Raw genomic sequence first — 25,893 nt, 5'->3', positions numbered from 1 at the left:
GTTTGTCCATGAAATCATACACATATCAGAACAACAATAAACATCAGAATGAATAAAATAATAGTTTGGAATTTTTTTCTAACTCAATGCAAACTGTATAGTGACCATGAAGAACAAATGAGTAAAATACAACTTTTCTGTGAAGATAAGAGTTTAAAAAACCAACCAAAGGCCGTCATGACTGTGCGGAGGTGATATGAATGTGATTTTGTAACAGCCTAGATGGTGTTAAGAACAAATCTGTGTGTGGATTGTCAAAGAAAGAAAACTTTTCTTACATGAAAAAATAGGAAGATTAAAGTTGGCTTAAGAGCATGAAATAAAACCAGATGAATGCTGGAATGTTAGATTAAAAGATCAATTTGTTGAGCACAAATTAGGTTCAGCATGTCCACCATGAACTCAGTTATATGACTACATATAGCTAACAGCAAAGCACAGGAGTGGGAGAATGATAATATGGCGGTACATGAATACATTCAGCATAAGAGGATATAAGATTATTGGTGAAGTGAGACGAGTCACGTAGCTACACTGATGATCAACGACGATCAGCTAACAAACATGAAAGCTGACACCTCGGTAAGAATGTGGATCAACTTGACAAGAAGTAAAAGATGAGAGGAAATTCTACTCCCCCAGCCAGAGGGTTGGTGAAAACATCTCAGATGGATGGTTGGTTATCTCTAGAAATATGTACAGTACATATGTGCTTCATGCTGAGGAAGATTAAATCTGTAACGCAAACATTTTTGAACATTTTTGCCTTTCAGAAAACTGATTGGTTTGAAATGTTGAACTAACTAATGATAAACAACATGTCACAACTTAAAAATTAAGAAAATAAAGTTTTAAATATTTGACTTTGATTCATTTTGCACCAGCATTTATTGTGTTGTTGTTGAGATACTTACTGGTGGGGTGATCTTTGTGTTTTTTATTCTTGAGATGCCCCTTTATTTTATCACCAGCAAGCCAAACTGTCCCCTATTTTAGTTGGTATTATAAGACTTTTATTTATTTTAAAAACATTTCTAATAGAAACTTGTCACTATGCTTTGTGTGTTGAACCTGAGTAAGGTTGATTTCCTTGAGTGAATCCGCCAAGGTGGCGGTGCCATACACACACTTACCCCCGAGTTGCCACACTTGCTTCATACCTACTGTAAATGATTTCTGCTGTTACCTCATAAGCTATATCTGTCATGACTGCGACTCTATGCCGAAGGTGGGTGTGTCCTCAGCCTAGCCAAGTATAAAAGGGAGCTCCAAACGTGGATCCTGAAACGGAAAAGCACCATCAACAGAAGGTTTCTTCCTCCATTCTGGTTTTGTCTCATTTCTTCTTCGTCTGAGCTGAGTGAGTTTCATTGAACTTCATGTTTTATTCCATTCTACAGTTTAACAGCTACAAGTCTGATTTATATGATGTGTAAGTTATTGCCAACCTTGACTGCAGTTAACTGGTGTTCATTCATGTTATTCTGAGCTGCAGAGCTCATGTCCATGTGGTTTGCTTCATTCAAAGAAAACAGGATTTGAGGAAATCAGCGTAATTTGTCTGGTTTAACTTGTGTACAGGACTGTTAAGGTAGAAAAACTGGTATTCTAATATGTGTTTTTACTTTGTTTTGACGTGACAAAAGATGACAGCTGCAACACTTTGTTCTTGTATTTGACCTCGTAGGGATGCTACATAAATGTAGACATCGGTTTCATGTCTTATACAAGAACATCAAAACATTTCAGTTGAACCCTGTGAGTACTTTCTTGCTGACGTCAAATAGATATTAGTGAAAAAGTCTTTGTGGCTGATGTAAATATCCTCCAGGAAAATGGATCATGTGTGCAGTGAGGAATGTTTGTCACCACCCTCTCAGAAGGAAAAAGAAGAACTTTTATACTGAGGATTTTGTTGCACATTTGCTGCTGAAGACACAAGAATTAAAAAACCAAACTTGAGGAAGAATTCAGCAATAACAGCTCTTTAATACAATCCTGTATCGTCCATGTCCATGAAACCCACTGACAGCAGCAAGTGATGTTCCTTCTTTGTTATACCTTTGTGATATCTTTACTGCTGCCATCTTTAGCTGTTTTACATTTGCTCTACTAGTTTTTCCTCTACAAGTGAAATGTGGCTCAGCCAGGAGGACAGATGATTGACTTGTCCATTGCCAAATAATAAACTACTTTACATCCTAAAATTGTCCATGTGAATCAAGTCCAGTCAGCTTTGCAGCAGGAATCTGAGCTGACATCGGATCTCTTCATATTTCAGAATTCAAAAGTCTTTTCCTGACTTCTGTCAAATTATCAGAATCACCAGCGGCGCATGTGTCAAACATTTTACAGATGTTTTTGTACACATTTTCTTCTTCTGGGTCACTTTTGTATCAGGCTGAGTTTAGAATAATCTGTTCAAATCATGCTGTTACAGACCTGCTCCTTAAGATTTTTATGAAAAAATATTTCTAGCAAAGTCTCACCTTTCCTTGCTATTTTTGAGGCTTGTGTATGGTTTGCACTTTGCAGTGAACCCTCTGTATTTGTTCTTTGAAGTATTCTCTTCATGGTAGACCTGAGTGATGACATGTCTGCTTCCTGGAGAGTGTTATTCACTTGGTCAGATGCTGTGTAGGCTTTCCTTTACCATGAGTATCCTTTGATCATCCAACTCTGCTCTCCTCTGCAGATATCCATGTCTTTATATGATAAAGCTAACTAGTTTATTCTCTTAATTAACCAAACTCTCAGTTTGGCAACTCCTCATGAGTCTTTTTTCTTTGTGCGGCTGAAGGATCTTCTGTATAATGTGCACCGAAAGCTCCTCTGACAACAGTATCACCAGCTGCCAAACAGCAGCAACATGCAGGAATCAACTCAAGGCCTCATACTTGCATAAATAATGAGGAAATGATAAAAGAGCCCACACCTGTCCATGACACTGTCTACTTATGAGTGAGCCCATGAATAAGAGACTTCTACATATTAAAGGGCTGTATTTTCTCCCATTTTAAAGATGTGTGATTTCGTTATTTGAAGCCTGTATGTTGTATGCATGACATGTCCTTCAGCCCTGTAGGAACCGCAGCCTGAGAAGAGTAACACAGCAGATGAAGAAGTAATGTGAATCTCATCTTGTGTCAAACAGTCTCACTCTCCACGCTGCACAGCGTTCTCCTCCTCGTACACTGTTAAGTTTGGAGAATACAGTGTAGCTTATGTGAGGCATTACTGGATGTAGCAGCAAGGAGGTTTGTTTTCTCGGTGGCTCCATGCTTACTTTCTCACAGTCTTCAAAAGCCTGCCACTGAGTCAAGTTCTGTGTGATGGATCAGCCTGCATACTTAATTCAACTTTAAAGGCTAATCACCATTTAGATCAACATTGTTATGTTTGCTTTCAACAAGAATTTTTTCTTTACTTTAGATTATAATCAAATATCTGCATCAACTACACCTATCACTTTAGCTTCAGTTTGCAACATGGTGAAGCATATATTTCTAAATGTCATCTTGTTAGCATAGTGGCTATAGCACCAATGCTAACTTGCAATTAGAGCTAAAACCACCACTGAATTAGTCACTGTGCACCAGATGCTTTTTTTCTGCTATAGCTTTGATATAAACCTGAATTTTCTAGGTGAATCGCCAAAAGCTGTTTCAAGTCAGAAGTGTCAAGTCCTCAATGATCTCAATATTTATACTGTTGTGGTGGTGATACCAGCAACATACAGGATGGCCTGGCAACTTGTCCAGGGTGTACCCTTCCTCTCCCCTGAAGGCTACTGGGATAGGCTCCAGCTTCCCCCTGACCCTGAATTGGATTAAGCGGTTAGGAAAATGAATGAATGAATGATCTGACCAATATTTAATCTGTTTTTGGTGGTGATACCAGTGACATACAGCACTGGAAGGATGATTAATTTCCTTTTGCAGCTGGTTAAAGGTTTAGTGAAGCTGACTGTTTTGTCATAAAACTCCAATTCCAACAATGTTTTGTTGTTCTCAGCCACAATAGCAGGTCTGGGCACAGTAACATAGCAGTTTTCTTTTGCTGTCTGTGTAAGTCTCTTCCCGGGGGCCACATCACTTTAACACTGGAGGCTTACCGTTCTGCCACTTTTGTGATGTCAACCTCTGGCCCATCTTAGACTTGCAAAGTTCACAAATTGTATTTTTCCTAATGGGACCAGTTCTCAGGAGACAGTCTGTTTTCCCTCCATCCAGTTTTTTTGACAGCAGGATTACATGTCAAAGTATGGTTGTGTTTCTCCGTTTAGTTCCCGACTTCTTGTCAGCAAGTATATCTAATCCAGTACCTGCTTTCCTTTTCATCACTTGCCAACTCTAAGACCACTCCTCAATAACTTTGAATTTTCAGCTTTACATTTATTATTAAGATCTTTCTTGTTATAAAAGGCTACATCTGCAGTAAATCCTGTTTTTGTGGGGGAAGCAAATTGCACCCCCACACTGCAACTCTGCGGTATTACTATAACGCTCAAGATTTCTCAGTTGAGTGTCGTGAAGGTGTCAGACTCCTCCACACAGCACAAAATCAGTGCAAGACTTTATTCAGATTTAAAGGCATCCATTGTTTTATCTCAAGGTCTGATTGGTGGAAATATGTGTTCTTTTATTTCATTAATGCACAATAACCAGAGTTTATATACAAAGCAATGAAAATGTTAAATGATAACATTTAAGATTAAATTCATTTTGTACCCTTGATCATTTGGCTTTTATCCACTTGTAAAAAAATGTTTGAACTCTTGAGGACAAAAATGAACTTTTTCAACAGAGCATATTTTTTCATGACCAGAGGTGTACAATCCGGCTTCCATAAAGTAAAAGTCCAGTCCAGCAGCTGTTCCAACCAGTCACTAAACCAGCTGAATTAATGAGCTCAGCTCCACTGGAAGGTAGATGAGCCTTTCAGTGAAAACACCTGTACTGGTAGATCCAACAACATCGCACGACTTTTACTTCATGGCACCTGGATTACACACCGCTAATGATACAGTCATATTCTCAAGATCATAAAGTAGCTGTCTGACGTTTAACTGCATTAGATGAAATTATCATTTTTAAATCATAAAGATGGCCCTGCGATGGACTGGTGACCTGTCCAGGGTGTACCCTGCCTCTCGCCCAGAGACTGCGGGATAGGCTCTGGCTCCCCCGTGACCCTTACTCGGATTAAGCGGGTTCACAAAATGAATGAATGAAAATACTAATGAGTGATCGAGCTGAACAGACTTGGAATTATTGCACTGCATTGCTCAAAACAAGTTTTTTAAAATTATTTTTATGAATAGTGAGATATATACAATCAGCAGTGATTCACTTTCTCGTGCCATCAGATTGACACATAAGATAGCGATACAATAGATGTTTATTTGGTTGATATGGGATTTGGTTTTGTGTTTTGTTAAGCTGCTTTTATGTTTGTCTGTCAGCAGAACTTGATCACGAGCAGGGAGGATTTATTCTCTCATCTTTTACAGCATTTGCCTGCAGATCTGTTGGCTTTTGAATAAGCAGTGAGATGACAGTCAGAAGTGGCGTCGCCAGTCGGTTTTTCCGGGTCTTTAGCCCCGGTTGTTTCCCTTTTTAGTAATGGAACATATATACATATATATATATATATATATATATATATATATATATATATATATATATATATATATATATATATATATATATGTGTGTGTGTGTGTATATATATATATATATAAGTGTGTATATATATATGTGTGTGTGTGTGTGTATATATATATATATGTGTGTGTATATATATATATATATATATATATATATATATATATATATATATATATATACATATATACATACATATATATATATATATATATATATATATATATATATATATACATGTAGAAAATAGCCTTGGTAACAGTAATAGTTAATATAACAGTTCAATAGTGAAATAGATCTAAATAATGGTCAAAACAGCTCAAAATAATTGAATATCAAATTTATAAATGGTAAATTGGTCAAATATCTGATGTTGACAGTTTAAATTGACAAAAACCAATTGTAGAATTTAGAGAGGCACTAGATGCTCAATCTGACTATTTATGCTCTGAGAATAATTTTTAAATTCCCAAAAGTAATGAATGGCTGAATTGCAGTCACAGTATAAAAAGGCTTCTAGTTTCTCTCCAAGAACAAACAGATCAATCACACTGCAAATTTGATTAATGAATTGTCTTGAGTTTGTGTGGCATCTGTGGAGTATAAATTCAGACTCTCGGCACTTTGCATGTCTCTGTAGAAATTTGTCATCACTTTGCATATTAGATTCTTTAGAGATATCTGGACAGTAATTACGAACACTAAATCAAGCCTTCTGATGAGTCATGTTTTAATTTTTTATACATGAGGGAAATAAGTGTTCCTTTACTCTGGTTGACCAATCCTATGTTGGGATCGGAAGAGACCAACATATTAGACCTAATAAAGAAATATGGATTTGACTTTCCAGGGTTTCACAAAGATAAAGATATACAACCAATCCTGTCAAAAAGATGGAACTGGTCAGAGAAATCAGCAACAAAGTAACATTAGAAATGCATTATTATATGTTTCATGCAGTCTGAAACTGCTATGTGGCAGTGAACATGCAGAAAGCAACATTTAAATATTAGGTGACCCTGATCAATTTGCCCGTTTTTCCTTTTCTTCTAAAACAACGCTTCCTAGCTCAAATGTGTAGCTGAATCACTGCTACATCACAACTCTGTTAGAGCAGAGCTGAAGGTGAGCAGCTGCAGCCAGGGTAACGATGGAGATGGCGACAGCAGCCAATTTGTATCTTGATAGATATGCGCATACTGAATGAGACAGAGGTTACAGCTAAGTATGAAGAGATCACGAGAAAAACTTCTAAAAAAAAAATGTAACTGATGAACTGAGAGAAAATTCAGATTGTGAGGCTTTATTTAATACCCTGAGAGGAAGTCCAGAAATATAAGAGGGATGGGAAAATTGGTGAGACTCTTAACTGGTTGAGGGAACCCAATTTGGGTGACAGAATAAAGCTGAAAGTTGAGCAGTTGTCAGAAAGTTGTCTTAGATTTTTATGTGAAGATATTATACTATGTAAAACCTGATGTTGTTAATTAGTATATTCCGTCGTGATAGGATTTTTTCGTCTTCATGTTTTTGTCCAATAAACTTTGCAATAAAAAGAAACTATATGAAAAAAAATTTAAGTTGACAACAGTCAAATACATTTAATAAAGTAAAGTTTTCAACAAACTATGAAGAAGTAAAAACTAAGCATGTGTAAAACATATTTTGCAACAGAGGTAAAAATTAAATTTAAGTTAAAGTCAGTCCCTGTTTTTACAACAAGATCAGGCAGTCAAGGTTGCGCCTACATGTCTTTTTTCTGTTTTTTTTTTTTTTTTGTAACTTGTTAGTCAAAGGACAGTGAGGGCTGAAACTGTTCTGTATACCAAAGTGCAAATATAATATTCATGTATGTACAATAGCTGGCTGTCTAAATGTTCACACTATTCCCTGTATAGTGTCAGATATAGTGGGTACGCCATTTCCTAGGGGCGTGTGAGTGTAAAAAATAAGTACACTCAAAAAGACCAAAAATCTCTCTTGAAAAGTAATGAGTATCGATGGTCACTAGACTGGCCAATACAGACCACAATGCATTACAGGCAGGAGCTCAAAATGGCACAAGTGACACAAATGTCACAGTAGGCTAAAAAAAAGCATAGACTATTCATTTGTATCCTTATTCATTGAATAAATATGCAACAAATAATTCATAAAATACAATATAGGGAAATAAGAAATTTTGACATGACATTGGATTGGATTTGGAACGTTTAGTGGTTGCCATGGTGACAGCCAATACTCACGTGACAGCCAGCTACATGTCCAAACTGCCAACAGAATGAGTGCACAGTATAATGTGCTATACAGTGTACCCAATGTAGTAAATGAAGGACTAGGGACTAGTGTGGACATTTAGACTGAGCCAAAAAAAACCTCAATTCCAAATGGAAACACAAAACAACCAGAACAAGAGTTTCCTCGGTGACAGCTCACTGCATACAAGATACAAGAAAATCGGCCTTCTCATTTATCACAAAATTTGCAATGACTTTTTCACTGTCGTCAAGAACAGGAACAGGAAACTCTGAATTTTGTAGCAAACCGCACCACATCGAATTAAAGCTGGGGTAGGTAATGTTGGGGAGCTAGCAAGATTTGAAAGTGGCACCGTGTCTTGGCTCCTCCCCTCTCTGGTTTTGCTCCTTGTGTGATCCAAGGTTTTTTTCTTAGGAGGTTATGTTTTTACCAGTTTGTTTATCTGTTTGTGTTCAAGATAATTCAAAAGTTATGATGGATTTTAATTGAATTTTCAGGAGTGGTTGGAAATGTGAAAAGGAAGATCTAATTTAATTTTGGTCATGATCCGGATCACTGTTTGAATCCAGGAACTTTTTAAAGGCCTTGGCAGAGGTTTGCGCCGAGTGCTTTTCTAGTTCGCAGCTTTTTCCACCAACGATTTTCTCTTTCTCGACTGTTTAGCGGGAGGAGGCAAATAAACCGAGCCGAGTCGGGGAAATCTTTCCTTCATTTTCTCAGCCACATTTGCCTTCTGAGTTTCTTCTTCGCTACTTTGTATATTCATCCTGACACGCTATTTATATACAAGGTGTGGCTATCAGGTATGCGCTGTGGGAGGGGAGCCGGGGGAAGAAGCTTATGAAATATAAGAAACTGACAACTTCAATTCTGCTTGAACATTTTGATTGGACAGAGTTTTTACAGATTTACAGTAAACTGAGGGGTCTAACTGTATTTCTTATTGTTCATGATTACAAAATGTATAGAGTCCTATCAGGACGAGGAATCACTTCACCTAGAGTAAAAGAAATATCTCTGAGCAAGAACCCCAGCTTTAAGTTGACAGCAGTACACAACAGCAGGATAAATATTTTTACATTTCTACATTGGATGAAGTTTTATAAACATGATTTTCCCCCTTTAGGAGCCAAAATGTGTTTTCAACTAAGTAATGACAAATGTTTACAAAAATCTGTTTTTGTCTGGTGGAAAGTAAAATACATGAAAGCCAAAAGATTTTGCTTATAATGCTGAAAGGTCTCCTTCAAGTGGAAAAAAAATTGAAAATAAAAAGAAAAAATTAAATGTAAATCTTAAAATTCAGCATACAAACAAGAGGTATCACAAATGTTTGCCTATTTCCTTTTAATTGACACCTTTAATCCAGATATTGTAAGGTAAAAATATTCTTATTTGAGGGTAGATGATATTCATTCTGACACTGCTGAAAATACGGTTGCCATCACATGAAGGTGTCTAATAATTTTTTTTTTTTACTTTGAATTAAAACATTTTACAAGAGAGGCTTCTGTAATGAGGCTATCAGCCCACATCACAAGACTGTCTTCTGATTAGAGGGATTTAAAATTACTGCCAAAATTCAGTTGTACCTTTAAAGGAAGCCAGATCCCCCTTCCATGAATTAATTGAACACTAGATTAGAATAGTTTATTATTGCTGAGTAATAAAATGTGACATTTCTTAGACATCAGCTGTGTGTTGAACTCCAGAGGAAAATGTGCACAGCAGTTTTCATTTAGGAGATTCTTTGTCATGCCAGCGTCATACTAAATGAAAGATTTCCTCATTTCACTTGTTTTCTTTTAGGATGCCTGTGGTGACACGGTTCGTCAGGGACAGATCTGTAGTGGGTCGGTTTCCAACTGTCACTCCTGGATCACTGGATCATGAAGCTGATGTAAATATGGATGGCGGGATAGAAAAATCCACAACCAGTGGAGCCGATGGTGATTACAGCTTACATGTATATTTATCAGAAAATAACAGCACACAGTAGACTTTAGTTTGTTCTATCATTATTTTTACAGCAGCTCTTCTCAAAGTGCAGTCCATAGACCTGATGAAAAGCAAATCCGGGTTAAATCGCATAGAACATCACACAAATCTCTACGAGAGTGACAACTTCATCATCCGCAGAGGGCAGACCTTCCAGATGTGGATAACTCTGTCTCGACCTTTTGACCCCAACACAGACACACTTCGCCTTGAACTTAAAACAGGTTTGTGAGGAAACACTAATCACTAAACTTTGCCACTACATTCAGTCATGTAACACTTTAGGTTATAATTTTAAAGTTTTTTTTTTCACAAATGAAAGTAAAAGTAGTTAAAAGAAATTCCATCAAAGCCCCTGTGATACTTCCATCCATCCATCCATCTTCTGCCGCTTATCCGGGGTCGGGTTGCGGGGGCAGCAGCCTAAGCAGGGAAGCCCAGACTTCCCTCTCCCCAGCCACATTTGCCAACTCTGCGTGGGGGATCCCAAGGCGTTCCCAGGCCAGCCGAGAGATATAATCCCTCCAGTGTGCCCTGGGTCTTTCCCTGGGTCTCCTCCCAGAGGGACGTACCTGAACACCTCACTAGGGAGGCATCCAGGAGGCATCCTGACCAGATGCCCGAGCCACCTCAACTGGTTCCTCTCGACATGGAGGAGCAGCGGCTCTACTCTGAGCCCCTCCCGGATGACCGAGCTCCTCACCCTATCTCTAAGGGAGAGCCCGGCCACCCAATGAGGAAAATCATTTCAGCCACCTGTGTACAAGATCTCGTTTTTTCGGTCAAGACCCACAGCTCATAACCATAGGTGAGGGTAGGAACGTAGATCAGCTGGTGAATCGAGAGCTTCGCCTTCTGGCTCAGCTCTGTCTTCAACACGACAGATCGGTGCATAGTCCGCATTACTGCAGACGCTGCACCAATCCGTCTGTCGATCTCACAATTCATCCTTCCCTCACTCGTGAACAAGACCCCGAGATATTTAAACTCCTCCACTTGAGGCAGAACCTCACTCCCGACCCGGAGAGGGCAATCCACCCTATTCTGGCAGAGGACCATGGTCTCAGATTTAGAGGTGCTGATTCTCATCCCAGCCGCTTCACACTTGGCTGCGAATTGCCCAATCGAGAGCTGGAGATTCTGGCCAGATGAAGCCAACAGGGCCACGTCATCCGCAAAAGCAGAGACCCAATCCTGAGGCCACCAAGGCAGATCCCCTCAACACCTCAGCTGCGCCGAGAAATTCTGTCCATATAAGTTATGAACAAAATCAGTGATAAAGGGCAGCCTTGGTGGAGTCCAACCCTCACTGGAAACGAATCCGACTTACTACCGGCAATACGACCAAGCTCTGACACCTATCGTACAGCAACTGGACAGCTCGTACAATGGGGTCCGGTACCCTATTCTCCCGGAGTACCGCCCACAAGAGCCCCCAGCGGACAAGGTTGAATGCCTTCTCCAAATTCATAAAGCACATGTAGACTGGTTGGACAAACTCCCATGCCCCCTCCAGGACCCCAAAGAGGGTATAGAGCTGGTACACTGTTCTGCGACCAGAACTAGAACCACACTGCTCCTTCTCAATCTGAGATTCGACAATCCGATGAACCCTCCTCTACAGGTCCCCTGGATAGACCTTACCAGGGAGGCTGAGGAGTGTGATTCCTCTGTAATTGGAACACACCCTCCAGTCCCCCTTCTTAAAAAGGGGGACAACCACCCCAGTCTGCCAGTCCAGATGACTGTCCCTGATGTCCACGCAATGCTGCAGAGACGTGTCACAGCCCCACAGCATCCAGAGCCTTAAAGAACTCCAGGCGGATCTCATCCACCTCTGGGGCCTTGCCGCCAAGGAGCTTTTTAACCACCTCGTGTTGGTAGGATTGAGGAGGACTTTGAAGTATACCTTCCACCGACCCACAACATCCTGAGTTGAGGTCAGCAGCTCCCCATCTCCACTGTACACAGTATTGACGGAGCACTGCTTCCCCCTCCTGAGCCGCCAGATGGTGGACCAAAATCACCTCGAAGCTTTCCAGAAGTCCTTCTACATGGCCTTGCTGAACTCCTCCCACACTTGAGTTTTTGCCTTGGCGACATCCATAGCCACATGCCGCTTAGCCTGTCGGTACCTATCAGCTGCCTCCACAGTCCAACAGGCCAAGAGGCCCGATAGGACTCCTTCTTCAGCTTGACAGCATCCCTCACTGCTGGTGTCCACCAACGAGTTCTGGAATTACCGCCACGACAGGCATCAATGACCTTACAGCCACAGCTCTGGTTGGCCACCTCAACAATAGAAGCTTGGAACACAGCCATTCGGACTCAATGTCCCCCACCTCACTTGGGACATGGTTGAAGCTTTGCTGAAGGTGGGAGTTGAACCTCGCTCTGAAGGGGGACTCTACCAGACATTCCCAGCAGACCTTCACAACACGTTTGAGCCTGCCAGATCTGACCAGCTTCCTCCCCCACCATCTGAGCCCACTCACCACCAGGTGGTGATCAGTTGACAGCTTCGACCCCTTGTCGCCTGAGTGTCCAAGGCATGTGGCCACAGGTCCAATGATACGCCTACATAATCAATCACTGAACTGCGGCCCAGGGGATTCTGATGCCAGGTGTACATATGGACACTCTTATGTTCGAACATGGTGTTCGTTATGGACAATCCATGACCATCACAGAAGTCCAATAACAAAACACCATTTGGGTTCAGAAGAGGGGGACCATGCCTCCCAATCGCTCCACTCCAGGTCTCACTGTCATTGTCCACGTGAGCATTGAAGTCCCCCAGCAGGACAAGGAAGTCCCCAGAAGGAGCACCCTCCAACACTCCCTCCAAGGACTCCAGAAAGGGTGGATACTCTGAACTGCTGTTCGGTGCATAAGCACAGACAACAGTCAGAACCCATCCCCCCACCCAAAGGCGGAGGGAAACTACCCTTTCATCCACCGGGGCAAACTCTAATGCAGGCACCAAGCCGGGGGCTAATGAGAATTCCCACACCTGCTCGGTGCCTCTCACCAAGAACAATTCCATAGTAGAAGAAGGTCCAACCCCTCTCGAGGGTACTGATTACAAAGCCCAAGCCATGTGTTGCGGTGAGTCCAACTATATCTAGCCGGAACCGCTCAACCTCGCGCACAAGCTCAGGCTCCTTTCCGACCACAGAGGTGACATTCCATGTCTCTAGAGCCAGTTTCTGCAGCCGGGGATTGGACCGCCAGAGTCCTCACCTCTTGCTGCGGCCCAGCTCACATTGCACCCAACCCCTATGGCTCGTCCCGCAGATGGTGAGCCCACGGAAGGTGGGGCCCATGTAACCCTTTCGGGCTGAGCCCAACCGGGCCTGATGGGCAAAGGGCCGGCCACCAGACACTCGCTCTCGTGCCCCTCCCCTAGGCCTGTCTCCAGGGGAGAGCCCTGGTGACACACTTCCGGACAAGGGAACATTTATGCCCATGGTTGTTGTCATCATAGAGGTCTTTGAGCCGTACTTAGTCTGGTTCCTTCTCTAGACACCTGTTTGCCATGAGTGACCCTACCAGGGGCATAAAGCCCCCGACAACATAGCTGCTAGGATCTTCAGGACACACAAACCCCTCCACCACAATAAGGTGACGGCTCAGGGAGGGGCCCTGTGATACCTGTGGAAACTAATTAACGGAAGATCTCTCATGCAGTTAAACTTGGTCAGAGCCAAAAACCACAGCTCACTTTGCTGAGAATCCCACTACCAATAAATGCTCAGGACAGTCACAGTGAAACGTCTGTTGTGCTTAAATATCTTAATATCTTATCTTAAATGAATGTGATTTAACCTTTTAAGATCTGGACTTCTGGAACAGATGGGCCAAAATAAGGTCATTTTGGAGACTTTGCCTTCACTGTCTGCATTAAAACCTCTTTATTTTTTTCAGCTTTGATTAATGAGTGTTGGCCTTCACAGAGATACAGCCAAAAGGATAAACAGGTTCATCCTGAAATTCATATGATTGTTACATATGTTTACAAACCTCACAAAAGTGACCCTTACTGTAAGTCAAAAAATATACAAATCTACCATGTGGTTGCAGAGACATACACATTTCATTATGGGTGTGCAAATTGTTTGATACATAACTGAATCTTGCTACTTTAATCTCCATAAGTCTCCATAGATTTTCTTGGAGAACACATTAACAGTGAAAAGTACAAATCTTGAAATGTTCAGGACCTCAAAACTTTTAGACAAAAACTACTCTTGACATTTTACAAATAATTATACTTTAAAATCTGCTCCGGTACATTATTCAAGGCCCGGTGATGAATTGTGCCACAAAGAATTTCTGCTGGTGTAAATAAAAATTTTATACTCATTTATTTACAATGATAAAGTTGAACGAAATGTCACCCAGTTACCCCAAACGTGATACAAAATAACACAATTGCAAATCGTCTTGCAATTAAAATTGTTCATTAAATCAGCCATTTGACCCCTTTTTTTAAATTATGTGACACACACTGTATCTGTGAGATATGCTTCATCTGCATAGGAGGAGAAAAGTCAGGGGGATTTTTCGTTTTCATTGCTATGGTAACTGCGCTGTTGCTATGCTCCCAAAAGGATCCTTTAAAGATAGTTCTCAAATCCCTCACCAAGTACAGATCCTCTGTAGAACCAGTTCACTAGAACAACTGCCACTTCCTGCGGTTGCAGCCTCAACCCATCACCTGTTTACTTGTTCATGTCTGCCTTTGCATGTCCCGTCATTGTACTGTCTGCTGTAAGACAAGGAGGACACTGACGCATATAGATCCCCTAATTACAGCTGTGCGATAGATAATGAATCATGCTCGGAGTAAATAATTATAGCCCCTTTTTTACTGAAAGAGCTCACTCTTTGTTCAGTGCTCCAAATCAAATACATATCATAAAATATAACAGTAATTTTATTTTTTACATTCAGTGGTTTGCTTATTTATTTTTCTCATAAATCAACTGATTAAATACTTAATTTGGTGATTATAATAAAAATAACAATACCAATCACAAATAGTCTTTGTTCAATTTTATACAGTCACCTGTCACACTAGAAGGAAATCATAATACCAGATAATGCATTTGTATACTGCATAAAATTCTCCCCATATCCCTGTTTTTTTTTTTTATCTCTTTTTCTTGCATTAGCAGTACACTTGAAACATTGAAACACTGAACTCTGAGATGCAGGGCAGCGTGCATGAAAGCTAATCACAGGCCGTCTTGAAACAACACTATTTTTGAAAGTGCTGTCGAAAATTCAGGTGAAAGGCAGTGACAGCTGAATGCTCTGTCTTAGTGGTTTGTGCTGGTTTCAACAGTGTGAAGCCCTGCTAACAGCTCAGAGAGGCTTCAAACTCCATTTAATACCTAACAGCGTGAAAGAGCGGGGCACACTCAACAGCACACTTACTGTCTGACAGATAAAAAGCCAAAAACAAAACAGTTAATCCATCCTGAGGGCTTGAATGTACTGTGTTCTCCAGTCTTCCTGAAAATATATCCATTAGATATTGAGATATGATATTAAATGTGATCGTGATGTATGCAGAGCTGACATTTGAAGTCAGATCTGTGTGTGAGGAAAGCTCGCTGACTGTCCAGGAATAGCTGTTTATTTGGTCTCTCACTGAGAGTTAGATGAGGAACTTTATCAAGCAGCTGCTAAATTAACTTCAGCAGTGTGTCTGGGTGTGGGAGGGAGGAATCACTCTTGGAAGTGTATTAATTTTCCTAATACACCTTCTTGCATCATATTGACAAAATTATTCTTTAACCATTTTAAGAATAGATTTAACAACCTTGAATCTAAAACAATTGATGATGCAATAAAACACAATTAAATATAGAAAACATACAGTATCAGTCCAGAGTTTGGACATCCTTTCTTATGAAATCTAGTGCGTACACTGTTTCCAAACTGTTGAACTTTAGTGTATCAAATGCTAAAATAAAGACATCTTACCAATAAATAAGAATTATTAGCTTATCATGAGTTCAATGTTTCCATGTTTAGACTATTACCAGTCCACAGGTGTCTGAGAGATAGAGACCAGCGGCCAGACCTTTAAATAAAGAATTTTGGTCTTTTCTTGTCAAATATGCTGTTCCAGCTGCTAAATAGTCCTGGGTCTTTTTTGTCATATTAAGCATTTTTTGATACACTAATTCTTTTTGGTTGTCGCCAGATCTGGACTGCATGTTAGTTCTGCACGTAAACTCTTATGTTACAAAGTCATGCTGTTGTAATATGCACATAATGCAGTAGGTGGTTTAACACTGTCTTGCTGAAATATGCATTCTTCAATTAAAAACATTTGCTAGATCCATAGACTCTAGCATTTATAATTTAGTTTAAGTTGTGTGGCACCCTGTGCTGCTTTTAGTTATGAAAAGGGATCTTACGATACGATACGATACGATACGGTACGGTACGGTACGGTGCGGTGCGGTGCGGTGCGGTGCGGTGCGGTACGGTACGGTGCGGTGCGGTGCGGTGCGATATAATATGACAAAACATCCTCATACCTGGCGTTTACATTTCAGCACCTTGATCATGTTTAGATATGGTCTTTTTGTGTGTAAAAAGCTTTAAACTCTGGATTACACGGTCACTGATTTCTTTAGGCATTTCTGGGCTCATGCAGTGATTTTCATTACAAAATCATGTCTGATTTTTTTTTTTGTTTTTACACAGAGGGTCTAAAGCTAATATAGATGCTTATTCGTTGGATTTGAGGACCTATCTGTGTTATTAAAGACATATTTTGACCTCTCTGAGGCACCATACTTAATTCGTACCATCCACAGGTTTACACAGGCTGCCCTCAGTGCATTGACCATTTTGATAAATTTGCCACAAAAACCCAAACATTAATCCCCAGGCTGGTAGTGCACAACTGCTGCTTGGCTGTCAGCTGGCTGCTGCTGATGTCTACTTGCTGTTTGTCTGTGTTTCACTTGCTCCAGTGTTGCTCCAGTATTCTCCGCTTTGTCTTTACAAAGGATGTTTTCATTTGTTTTATTCACCTCTTTGCCAACCAGGAACAGGTTCTTTTGACATAGCCAATCATCGGCTTGTCTGTCCAGAACGGAATCAGATAAGAATAAACATTTCCTAGTCAACCTGAAATGTAGCACTTGTTAAGGTATTTGAAGACAGCAAATAAAGACGGGATCAGACCCACACAGAGGAGAAAGTAAAAACCATGAAGGCTGATTATTTCCATAGTTTGGGGAGGAAGGTAAAAAAGACTGTGGCATTGTAAATCATGAGTAAGGATAGAGATCTATAAAACATTTAATACAGTTGCAATAAGATGAAATGCTTCTGCACAGGGCAATGTTTCATTTTGGTTTCTATTCATTCAAACATACAAAGAATACATGGGTGGCTTTAATTGGGAGGAAAAAATACAGCAAGAGTTTAGTTTTGTTTGGACATGTCAGTCAGTAACACATTTCTTTTGCTTGTTTTTTCTTCTCTGATGTGTGTGATACATGTTTTTTCCTACCTTGTTAGGGTCGGTGCCAATAGTGTCAAAGGGAACCCATGTATTTGTGCCTCTGGTGGAGGAGCTGAAGGATGGACGATGGGAGGCTGCTGTGGTGGAACAGGATGACAGAAGGATAAAGCTTTCAGTGAATTCATCACCCACGGCTATCATTGGCAGATATCAGCTCATAGTGGAAACAAACTGTGCAAATGGAAAACACGTTTCCACACATGACCCTGCTAATGACATCTACATGCTGTTCAACCCCTGGTGTGAAGGTAAAAATCTACAATATCAACTATAAGGGTTGGCAAGAATAAGAAAACAACCTTAAAACAGAAAAGACTAAAGTTGTTGGTGCAATAAAGTCCTCCACCTCCAAGCTCACTAAATATCTTTCAGGTTGTGCAGAAAACTTACTGAGATCATTTAATTATCTTCTACATTTTTCATGAAATGGAATATAAACTAATATTTCAAAATGTACCTTTTTATGAAAGAGTAAGTACCCTTTCAAAGATCACAATATATCACACATACTTTGCTTACAATGTTTGTCACTGCCTTCTCATCACCTCAAGGTTCCTACTTTTCTGACAGTTTCTGGGAAAATGTACAGGAAGTAAACTTAGCATAAACAGTAACAACATTTGTGTTTTCTTTATTATTTCACTGCATTAATGATACCTATTGGTGTTGTGTTATACATGATGGGAAGGTCTGATTAGTCACCTTTAAAAGGTTTAACAACATGGTTAACATGTATGCAAAAAAGAAATCTGCAATCTGAACACCTGCTGGTGTTCACACTTGTTTTAAGTTGCATGGTGGATCACATGATTGTATTCTCCAGCTGTAAGGAAAAGTACTTTCTACCAAGTAGGTGTCAACCAGGTGCCAGTAATACATCTGTGACTGAGACACACCTGGCAGCACTTAAATCTCAAAGCAAGAGGGAATTCCAACAGGAGAATATTCTAGAGATTTTGGAACATTTTTTAGGGGCATTTACCACACATTTAGCTGTTTAGCTTTATTATGTTATATTATAATATATTATATTATATTATATGCGCCCAAAGCCAGCTGGGATAGGCTCCAGCTTCCCCGCGACCCTGAATTGGATTAAGCGGTTCAGAAAATGAATGAATGAATGAATGAATATATTATATTATATTATATTATATTATATTATATTATATTATATTATATTATATTATATTATATTATATTATATTATATTATATTATATTATATTATGAATTGGATTAGGCGGTTCAGAAAATGAATGAATGAATATATTGCATTATATTCTTCCTCTTCATCTTCATCTTCTGCCGCTTATCCGGGGTCGGGTCGCGGGGGCAGCAGCCTAAGCAGGGAAGCCCAGACTTCCCTCTCCCCAGCCACATTTGCCAACTCTGCGGGGGGTTATCCCGAGGCGTTCCCAGGCCAGCCGAGAGATATAATCCTTCCAGCGTGTCCTGGGTCTTCCCCGGGGTCTCCTCCCAGGGGGACGTGCCTGGAACACCTCACTAGGGAGGCGTCCAGGAAGCATCCTGACCAGATGCCCGAGCCACCTCAACTGGTTCCTCTCGATGCGGAGGAGCAGCGGCTCTACTCTGAGCCCCTCCCGGATGACCGAGCTCCTCACCCTATCTCTAAGGGAGAGCCCGGCCACCCTGCGGAGGAAACTCATTTCAGCCGCCTGTATACGAGATCTCGTTCTTTCGGTCACGACCCACAGCTCATGACCATAGGTGAGGGTAGGAACGTAGATCGACTGGTAAATCGAGAGCTTCGCCTTCTGGCTCAGCTCCTTCTTCACCACAACAGACCGGCGCAGAGTCTGCATTACTGCAGACGCCGCACCGATCCGTCTGGCGATCTCACGCTCCATCCTTCCCTCACTCGTGAACAAGACCCCGAGATATTTAAACTCCTCCACTTGAGGCAGGACCTCACTCCCGACCTGGAGAGGGCAATCCACCCTATTCCGGCTGAGGACCATGGTCTCAGATTTGGAGGTGCTGATTCTCATCCCAGCCGCTTCACACTCGGCCGCAAATCGCTCAAGCGAGAGCTGGAGATCACGACCAGATGACGCAAACAGGACCACGTCATCTGCAAAAAGCAGGGACCCAATCCTGAGGCCACCAAGTCGGATCCCCTCAACACCTCGGCTGCGCCTAGAAATTCTGTCCATATAAGTTATGAACAGAATCGGTGATAAAGGGCAGCCTTGGTGGAGTCCAACCCTCACTGGAAACGAATCCGACTTACTACCGGCAATTCGGACCAAGCTGCGGACACCTATCGTACAGGGACCGGACAGCTCGTACAAGGGGGTCCGGTACCCCATACTCCCGGAGTACCCCCCACAGGAGCCCCCGGGGGACACGGTCGAATGCCTTCTCCAGGTCCACAAAGCACATGTAGACTGGTTGGGCAAACTCCCATGCCCCCTCCAGGACCCCAAAGAGGGTATAGAGCTGGTCCACTGTTCCGCAACCAGGACGAAAACCACACTGCTCCTTCTCAATCTGAGATTCGACAATCCGATGAACCCTCCTCTACAGGTCCCCTGGATAGACCTTACCAGGGAGGCTTGAGGAGTGTGATTCCCCTGTAATTGGAACACACCTTTTTAAAAAGGGGGACCACCACCCCAGTCTGCCAATCCAGCGGTACTGCCCCCGATGTCCACGCGATGCTGCAGAGGCATGTCAGCCAGGACAGCCCCACAGCATCCAGAGCCTTAAGGAACTCCGGGCGGATCTCATCCACCCCCGGGGCCTTGCCCCCAAGGAGCTTTTTGACCACCTCAGCGACTTCAGCCCCAGAGATATGAGAGTCCACCCCTGAGTCCACCAGCTCTGCCTCCTCATCGGAAGACGTGTTGGTAGGATTGAGGAGGTCTTCGAAGTATTCCTTCCACCGACCCACTACATCCCGAGTTGAGGTCAGCAGCTCCCCACCTCCACTGTACACAGTATTGATGGAGCACTGCTTCCCCTTCCTGAGCTGCCAGATGGTGGACCAAAATCTCCTCGAAGCCGTCCGGAAGTCTTTCTCCATGGCCTCGCCAAACTCCCCCCATGCCCGAGTTTTTGCCTCGGCAACAGCCGAAGCCGCATGCCGCTTAGCCCGTCGGTGCCCATCAGCTGCCTCCAGAGTCCCACAGTCCACCAACGAGTTCTGGAATTACTGCCACGACAGGCATCAATGACCTTACTCCTCATATTATATTATATTATATTATATTATATTATATTATATTATATTATATTATATTATATTATATTATATTATATTATATTATATTATATTATATTATATTATATTATATTATCAGAAGAGAGAATTTCAGTTTTAACTATTCTTTATGGTCCCCATCAGATGACTCAGTGTTCATGGACTCTGAAGATGAGAGACAGGAGTATGTCCTTAATGACGTTGGACGGATCTACTATGGCACAGCAGACCAAATTGGAGCTAGGACATGGGACTATGGGCAGGTAAGTGGCTGAAAGTTTGCTCCGTCAGTATTAATGTGTAGAACAGCAGAAACTGACTTGACTCCTCACCCATGTCACGTTTGTTTTTGTCTCCTAACATCCAGTTTACTGATGGGATTCTTGCTGCTTGCCTTTTTTTACTGGAAAAAAGTCTATCTCCTACTCATGGTTTTGGAGACCCAGTCAATGTTGTGCAAATCATGTCAGCCATGGTAAGAAGACACTTGACCCACTTCTCTTCATACTGATCTTCATATTATTTAATAAAACAATAAAAGTTTCCCCACTCAGTATGGACAAATCATTCAGGTCTATTTAACTGGAGCAGGATGAAGGCTCATTTTCAGACTGAATGTTTTTTGTTGAAAAATAGATTCTCATTTGTATCTAACTCCAGCAACACCTTTCAAAAGAACTTGTGGGGGATCACAGTTACATAATGTATGTGAGAGATGTACAGTATACACATCCCGAAACTGGTCTACTGGATCAAGATCTGGTAACTGTGGAGGCAATTGGAGTACAGTGAGCTAATTGTCATGCTAAAAAAAACTTAGTTGGAAGGGATTTGACCTTATTTGTGCCATTTCTACATCCTGCTGGAGGAAGTAATCAGAAGATGCTACACTGTTGTCATAAAGGGTTGAACATGGTCACCAACAATACTCAGATAGACTATGGCATTTAAATTATGCTCTGTTAGTGTTACGGGGTAGAAAGTGCATCAATAAAATATCCTCCATATCATTACACCACCAACAGCCTGAAGCATTGATCCAAGGCAGGATGGATCCATGTTTTTCAGATGGTAAGGTCATAATTCTGATCCTACCGTCTGAATGTGGAGGTGAAATAGAGACTCATCAGACTAGGCAACATTTTTGCATCTTCTGTTGTCCAGTTTGGTGAGTCTGTGTAAAGTGTCACTTTCGTTTCCTGTTCTTTGTTGACAACAGTGTCATCTGGTGTTGTTTTTTGCTGGTGTAGATCACACATCTACTTCCTTTCTAATTCTGTAACTCTGTTTGGAACTTGGTAATCATCTTGACTTAGTCTTCATGCCTTAATGCACCAAGTTGCTGCCATATGATTTGCTAATTAGTTATGTATTAACAAAAAACAGTGAACCAAATAAACTGTCAGGTGTATATGTGATTTGTTTTGGTCAGTTGAGGTGTAGAGATATAACTTGGTTGTATTTCAGTAGAAATGCCTTTCTGTCTTTAAAAACAAGGCCAGGAAACCTTTCATGTTCAATCATATTAACAGTCTTTTACCAATTAATCTCGACAGCTTTGACAAGCCGGATGATCAGAACAGAAGGAAAAGGAATTGATAAAATGCAATGAAAGATATGCAAACAAACATAAATGAGGCCAGTGGTACACAGCACACAACACTAAAATATCACTTTTTTTCATTGAGCCAATGTAGTGAAACTGGGCTTCCCATTTCTAACCATCTGTTTGCCACCATAAAACACATGATAAAACCCTTGTTTCAGCTACTCTGACAACAAAACATTCTTTATTAAATTTGTTGGTTTTCTGTCTGTTTGAGAAAAATCTCTCAATGAACAACAGATACTCAGATCAGTGAGAATGCACAAAAGTTTTACTTACCCCAAGGAGTTCACACAAGACAGCAAGTCTGCCAGTGGACAAGGTGAATTAACATTCAGCTTAGAATGACATCCTTGAATAGATTCCTTTCCCCAGCCCTGAGTCACTTCTAAGTGCAGGACTCCCAGAGAGAGAGGTTTACAGCGACTATGTGACTATGACTATATAATGTCCTGTTGTAGTTGTTGTCATTCCAGAGACACTTTGAAGCAGGAGATAGGAACTTCTACAACCGTATTCTGCTTGAGCCATTCTGACCATCTGTCCTCTACAGAGGCTTACAATATCATAGTTACAAGACTTTCCCATCACAGATTTTCCCAGACAACTATCTGCTCTTTTTTTTTTCTTCAAATTAAAAGACAAAAACAGGGAAGGAGGAAAAAAAAGTGTCTGATCACTTGAACAGCTTTCAATTTCAGATGTGAAGATGAGTGTCTTGATTTGTCCAGATAAACTCCCCTGATGACTTCGGTGTCCTGGAAGGAAACTGGTCAGAAGACTATACGGGTGGAAATTCTCCAACTGTGTGGAGTGGAAGTGTTGAGATCCTACTGGAATACCAGAAAAACAATGGCTTGCCCGTCAAATACGGACAGTGCTGGGTCTTTGCTGGCATTACCACTACAGGTTAGCAGAGTTGTTGTTGTTTATTATAAGCTTATGTAATCTGTGCACGTTTGTTACACACATATTACACAGATACAGAAACACACCCTTTTAATGTGTTAACTCTCTGCCTGCAGTTTTACGGTGTTTAGGCATTCCTTGTCGAACTGTGACCAACTTCAAGTCAGCGCACGACACAGACGTCTCCTTGACAACAGATGTGTACGTTGATGAGGACCTGGATCTCATAAAGAACCTCAACACAGACTCCATCTGGTAAGCCTTGTTATCAGCCTTCATTATAAAGCTGACTGCTTCAGGAAACCCAGCTTTCTGTTCATGTAACTTGTCTTTTCTGCAGGAACTTCCATGTGTGGAATGACTGCTGGATGGCTCGTCCAGACTTACCTCCTGGCTACGGGGGCTGGCAGGCGGTTGACGCCACGCCACAGGAGACCAGTCAGGGCACCTATCGTTGTGGACCTGCTTCTCTTGCTGCTGTTCGCAATGGCCATGTCTACCTCAAACATGACTGCCCCTTTGTGTTTGCTGAGGTTCGTAGAAAAGCCATTTTTTCCTCAGTTTTTACATGATCGGAATATAATAACATTTAAGTTATATATGATAGAAACGTGCTGTGTACTAATAACGCCCTCATCAGAATATATATGACATCTAACCATCAGTTAAGGGCATTACTTGTTAACTGTCTTGCTACTCCTTTTCTCTATTTAGGTGAACAGTGACAAAATATACTGGCAGAGAAATGTAGATGGTACCTTTAATCAAATCTACAGTGAGAAACACGTTGTGGGCCTTAACATCAGCACCAAGGCTGTTGGCTCGGATGAGCGAAGTGATATCACACACCTTTATAAACATCCTGAAGGTATGAAAAAAAATAATTTTAAAAATTGCAATTTCACTCATCAAAATTCCTTCATCTCAGAGTGTGATACTGCTGTATTATTTATTGAATTGTCTCAATTTTCCGTTCATTCTTAGGCTCGGAGCAGGAGCGCATTGCTGTGGAAACAGCCTGTCGCTACGGCTCTAAAGCAGATGCCTTTTCATCTCTCACAACACAGGACGTCTTAATAAAGGTGATCATGGATGGTGCAGGTCCTAAAATGGGAGAGGATGCAAAACTGACCATCAAGCTGAGGAACAGCAGCTCAGCACAACGTAATGTCAGCCTGCATGGCCAGTTGGCAGTCATGTACTACACTGGAGTCCACAAAGCCACAGTCAGAAAAGACAAGACTGATGTGCAAATACTGCCTAATATGGGTGAGTGGAGAGAACAATTAATGAGACATTAAAGCCAGCACCTGAGTAGCTTAGCTTAGCTGGATTCAGCAGGGAAACAGCAAGCCTCATCTAAAAGCAAGAAAACCCAGTTGATGGATGTACTGAAACCTCATTAACACATGACTTTTCTTCTCTTTTGTTCAACAACACTGCAGAGACAAGCTTGGACTGGATTCTAGAATGTGAAACCTACAAGGACCATCTGATCGAACAGGCTGCCATGTTGCTGACGCTTACAGGCAAGGTCCAAGAAACTGGGCAGATTCTGGCCACTCAGTTCAGTTTCAGACTTAGGACCCCAGATCTCATTCTAAAAGTAAGCAACCCAGCTTATCAGAAAACAAAACAAACTACAGTGTAGATCTTATAGTAGATCAGATTTTCACTGCTGCCTGTTTTTCTCTCACACAGCCAATTGGGAAGGCTGCGGTAGGGAATAAGATGGCGGTGGAGATTTCCTTCACTAACCCACTACCACAAGTGTTGAAAGCAGTGATATTCCATGTGGAAGGTCTAGGTCTTCTCCCTGCTCGAACGATTAATTATGGGTGAGGCAGAAAAAATATACTTTATATTGGTACCGATTACTTTTTTTTTAAACTTATCTAGTCTATCTTCCTCTTTTCTGATTGTTACTATCATTTCCTGTATCTCCCTCAGAGATATTGGCAGCCATGCTACCGTCACTCTCACTCAACACTTCGTCCCCACCCTCCCAGGGACAAGGAAATTGCTGGCTTCTTTGGACTGCAAGAAGCTTACGCAGGTTCATGGTGTGTGTGACATTACAGTGGAGGACAAAGGCAGTGCTGCTCTGTAGGGATTTGCAAAGAAAAAACACTTTGAAACTGATTGTTGAAAGTAATTTTCTAAACATCCTCATTTGGTACTCATTTTATTGTCATGAAGGGATTTCTTTTTTGTCCTGTTTCAGTCAGTAAAAATTGCAGAAGACCATGGAGAAATAAGCAGTGGGAAATGTTATTATGTCATCTCAGAATGGTGAATCATTTCATATTGGCACTATCACCTCCACGGTCTTAAACAAGACAAATTAACTTTTTTTCATGACTTCCGTACACAGATACAATACATGTACACAGATACAATGTCGATATAAATGACAGGAATTTATACGAAGGAGGGGTGGCGTGTTTTACTCAAAATCATTTACTAGTTAAAGTAAGACACAATTAATGGTTTCAGATAAAGACATTCTCTGGCGTCAAGTTTGCATACCACATTTAAAGCTAATATTAATATGATATTTCTATAGAAACCCAAATGTAAATGTGTGGTTCTTAGACAAATTGTGTGATATGATGGGAAAAGTTAGCTGTGGGAAGTGAAATGTTTTTTTGGGAAGGAATAAATGTTGACTGGAA

The 25,893-nt window shown here is 41.2% G+C and overlaps 1 protein-coding gene across 1 annotated transcript in view; it reads left to right on the top strand.

The window, feature by feature from the left end:
- Positions 1–25,328, top strand: part of LOC306759953 (protein-glutamine gamma-glutamyltransferase K-like) — a gene marked incomplete at both ends in the record, with an annotated part of 64,964 nt that extends 39,636 nt beyond the window's left edge. Inside the window, 12 exons of the mRNA XM_079245700.1 lie at positions 9,956–10,147; positions 17,475–17,726; positions 20,848–20,966; positions 21,071–21,178; positions 23,041–23,218; positions 23,335–23,473; positions 23,559–23,751; positions 23,933–24,086; positions 24,203–24,487; positions 24,664–24,824; positions 24,920–25,056; positions 25,169–25,328. Of these exons, the coding sequence (XP_079101826.1) occupies positions 9,956–10,147; positions 17,475–17,726; positions 20,848–20,966; positions 21,071–21,178; positions 23,041–23,218; positions 23,335–23,473; positions 23,559–23,751; positions 23,933–24,086; positions 24,203–24,487; positions 24,664–24,824; positions 24,920–25,056; positions 25,169–25,328 (2,078 nt within the window). The remainder of the gene's footprint in view (positions 1–9,955; positions 10,148–17,474; positions 17,727–20,847; positions 20,967–21,070; positions 21,179–23,040; positions 23,219–23,334; positions 23,474–23,558; positions 23,752–23,932; positions 24,087–24,202; positions 24,488–24,663; positions 24,825–24,919; positions 25,057–25,168) is intronic.
- Positions 25,329–25,893: the final 565 nt, after the last annotated feature.

This window comes from Telmatherina bonti (assembly GCF_933228915.1).
Source record: "Telmatherina bonti genome assembly, chromosome: 8".
Lineage (NCBI taxonomy): Eukaryota > Metazoa > Chordata > Actinopteri > Atheriniformes > Telmatherinidae > Telmatherina > Telmatherina bonti.
The sequence above is the reverse complement of the archived record's forward strand: the minus strand, read 5'-3'. Positions and strand labels throughout refer to the sequence as shown.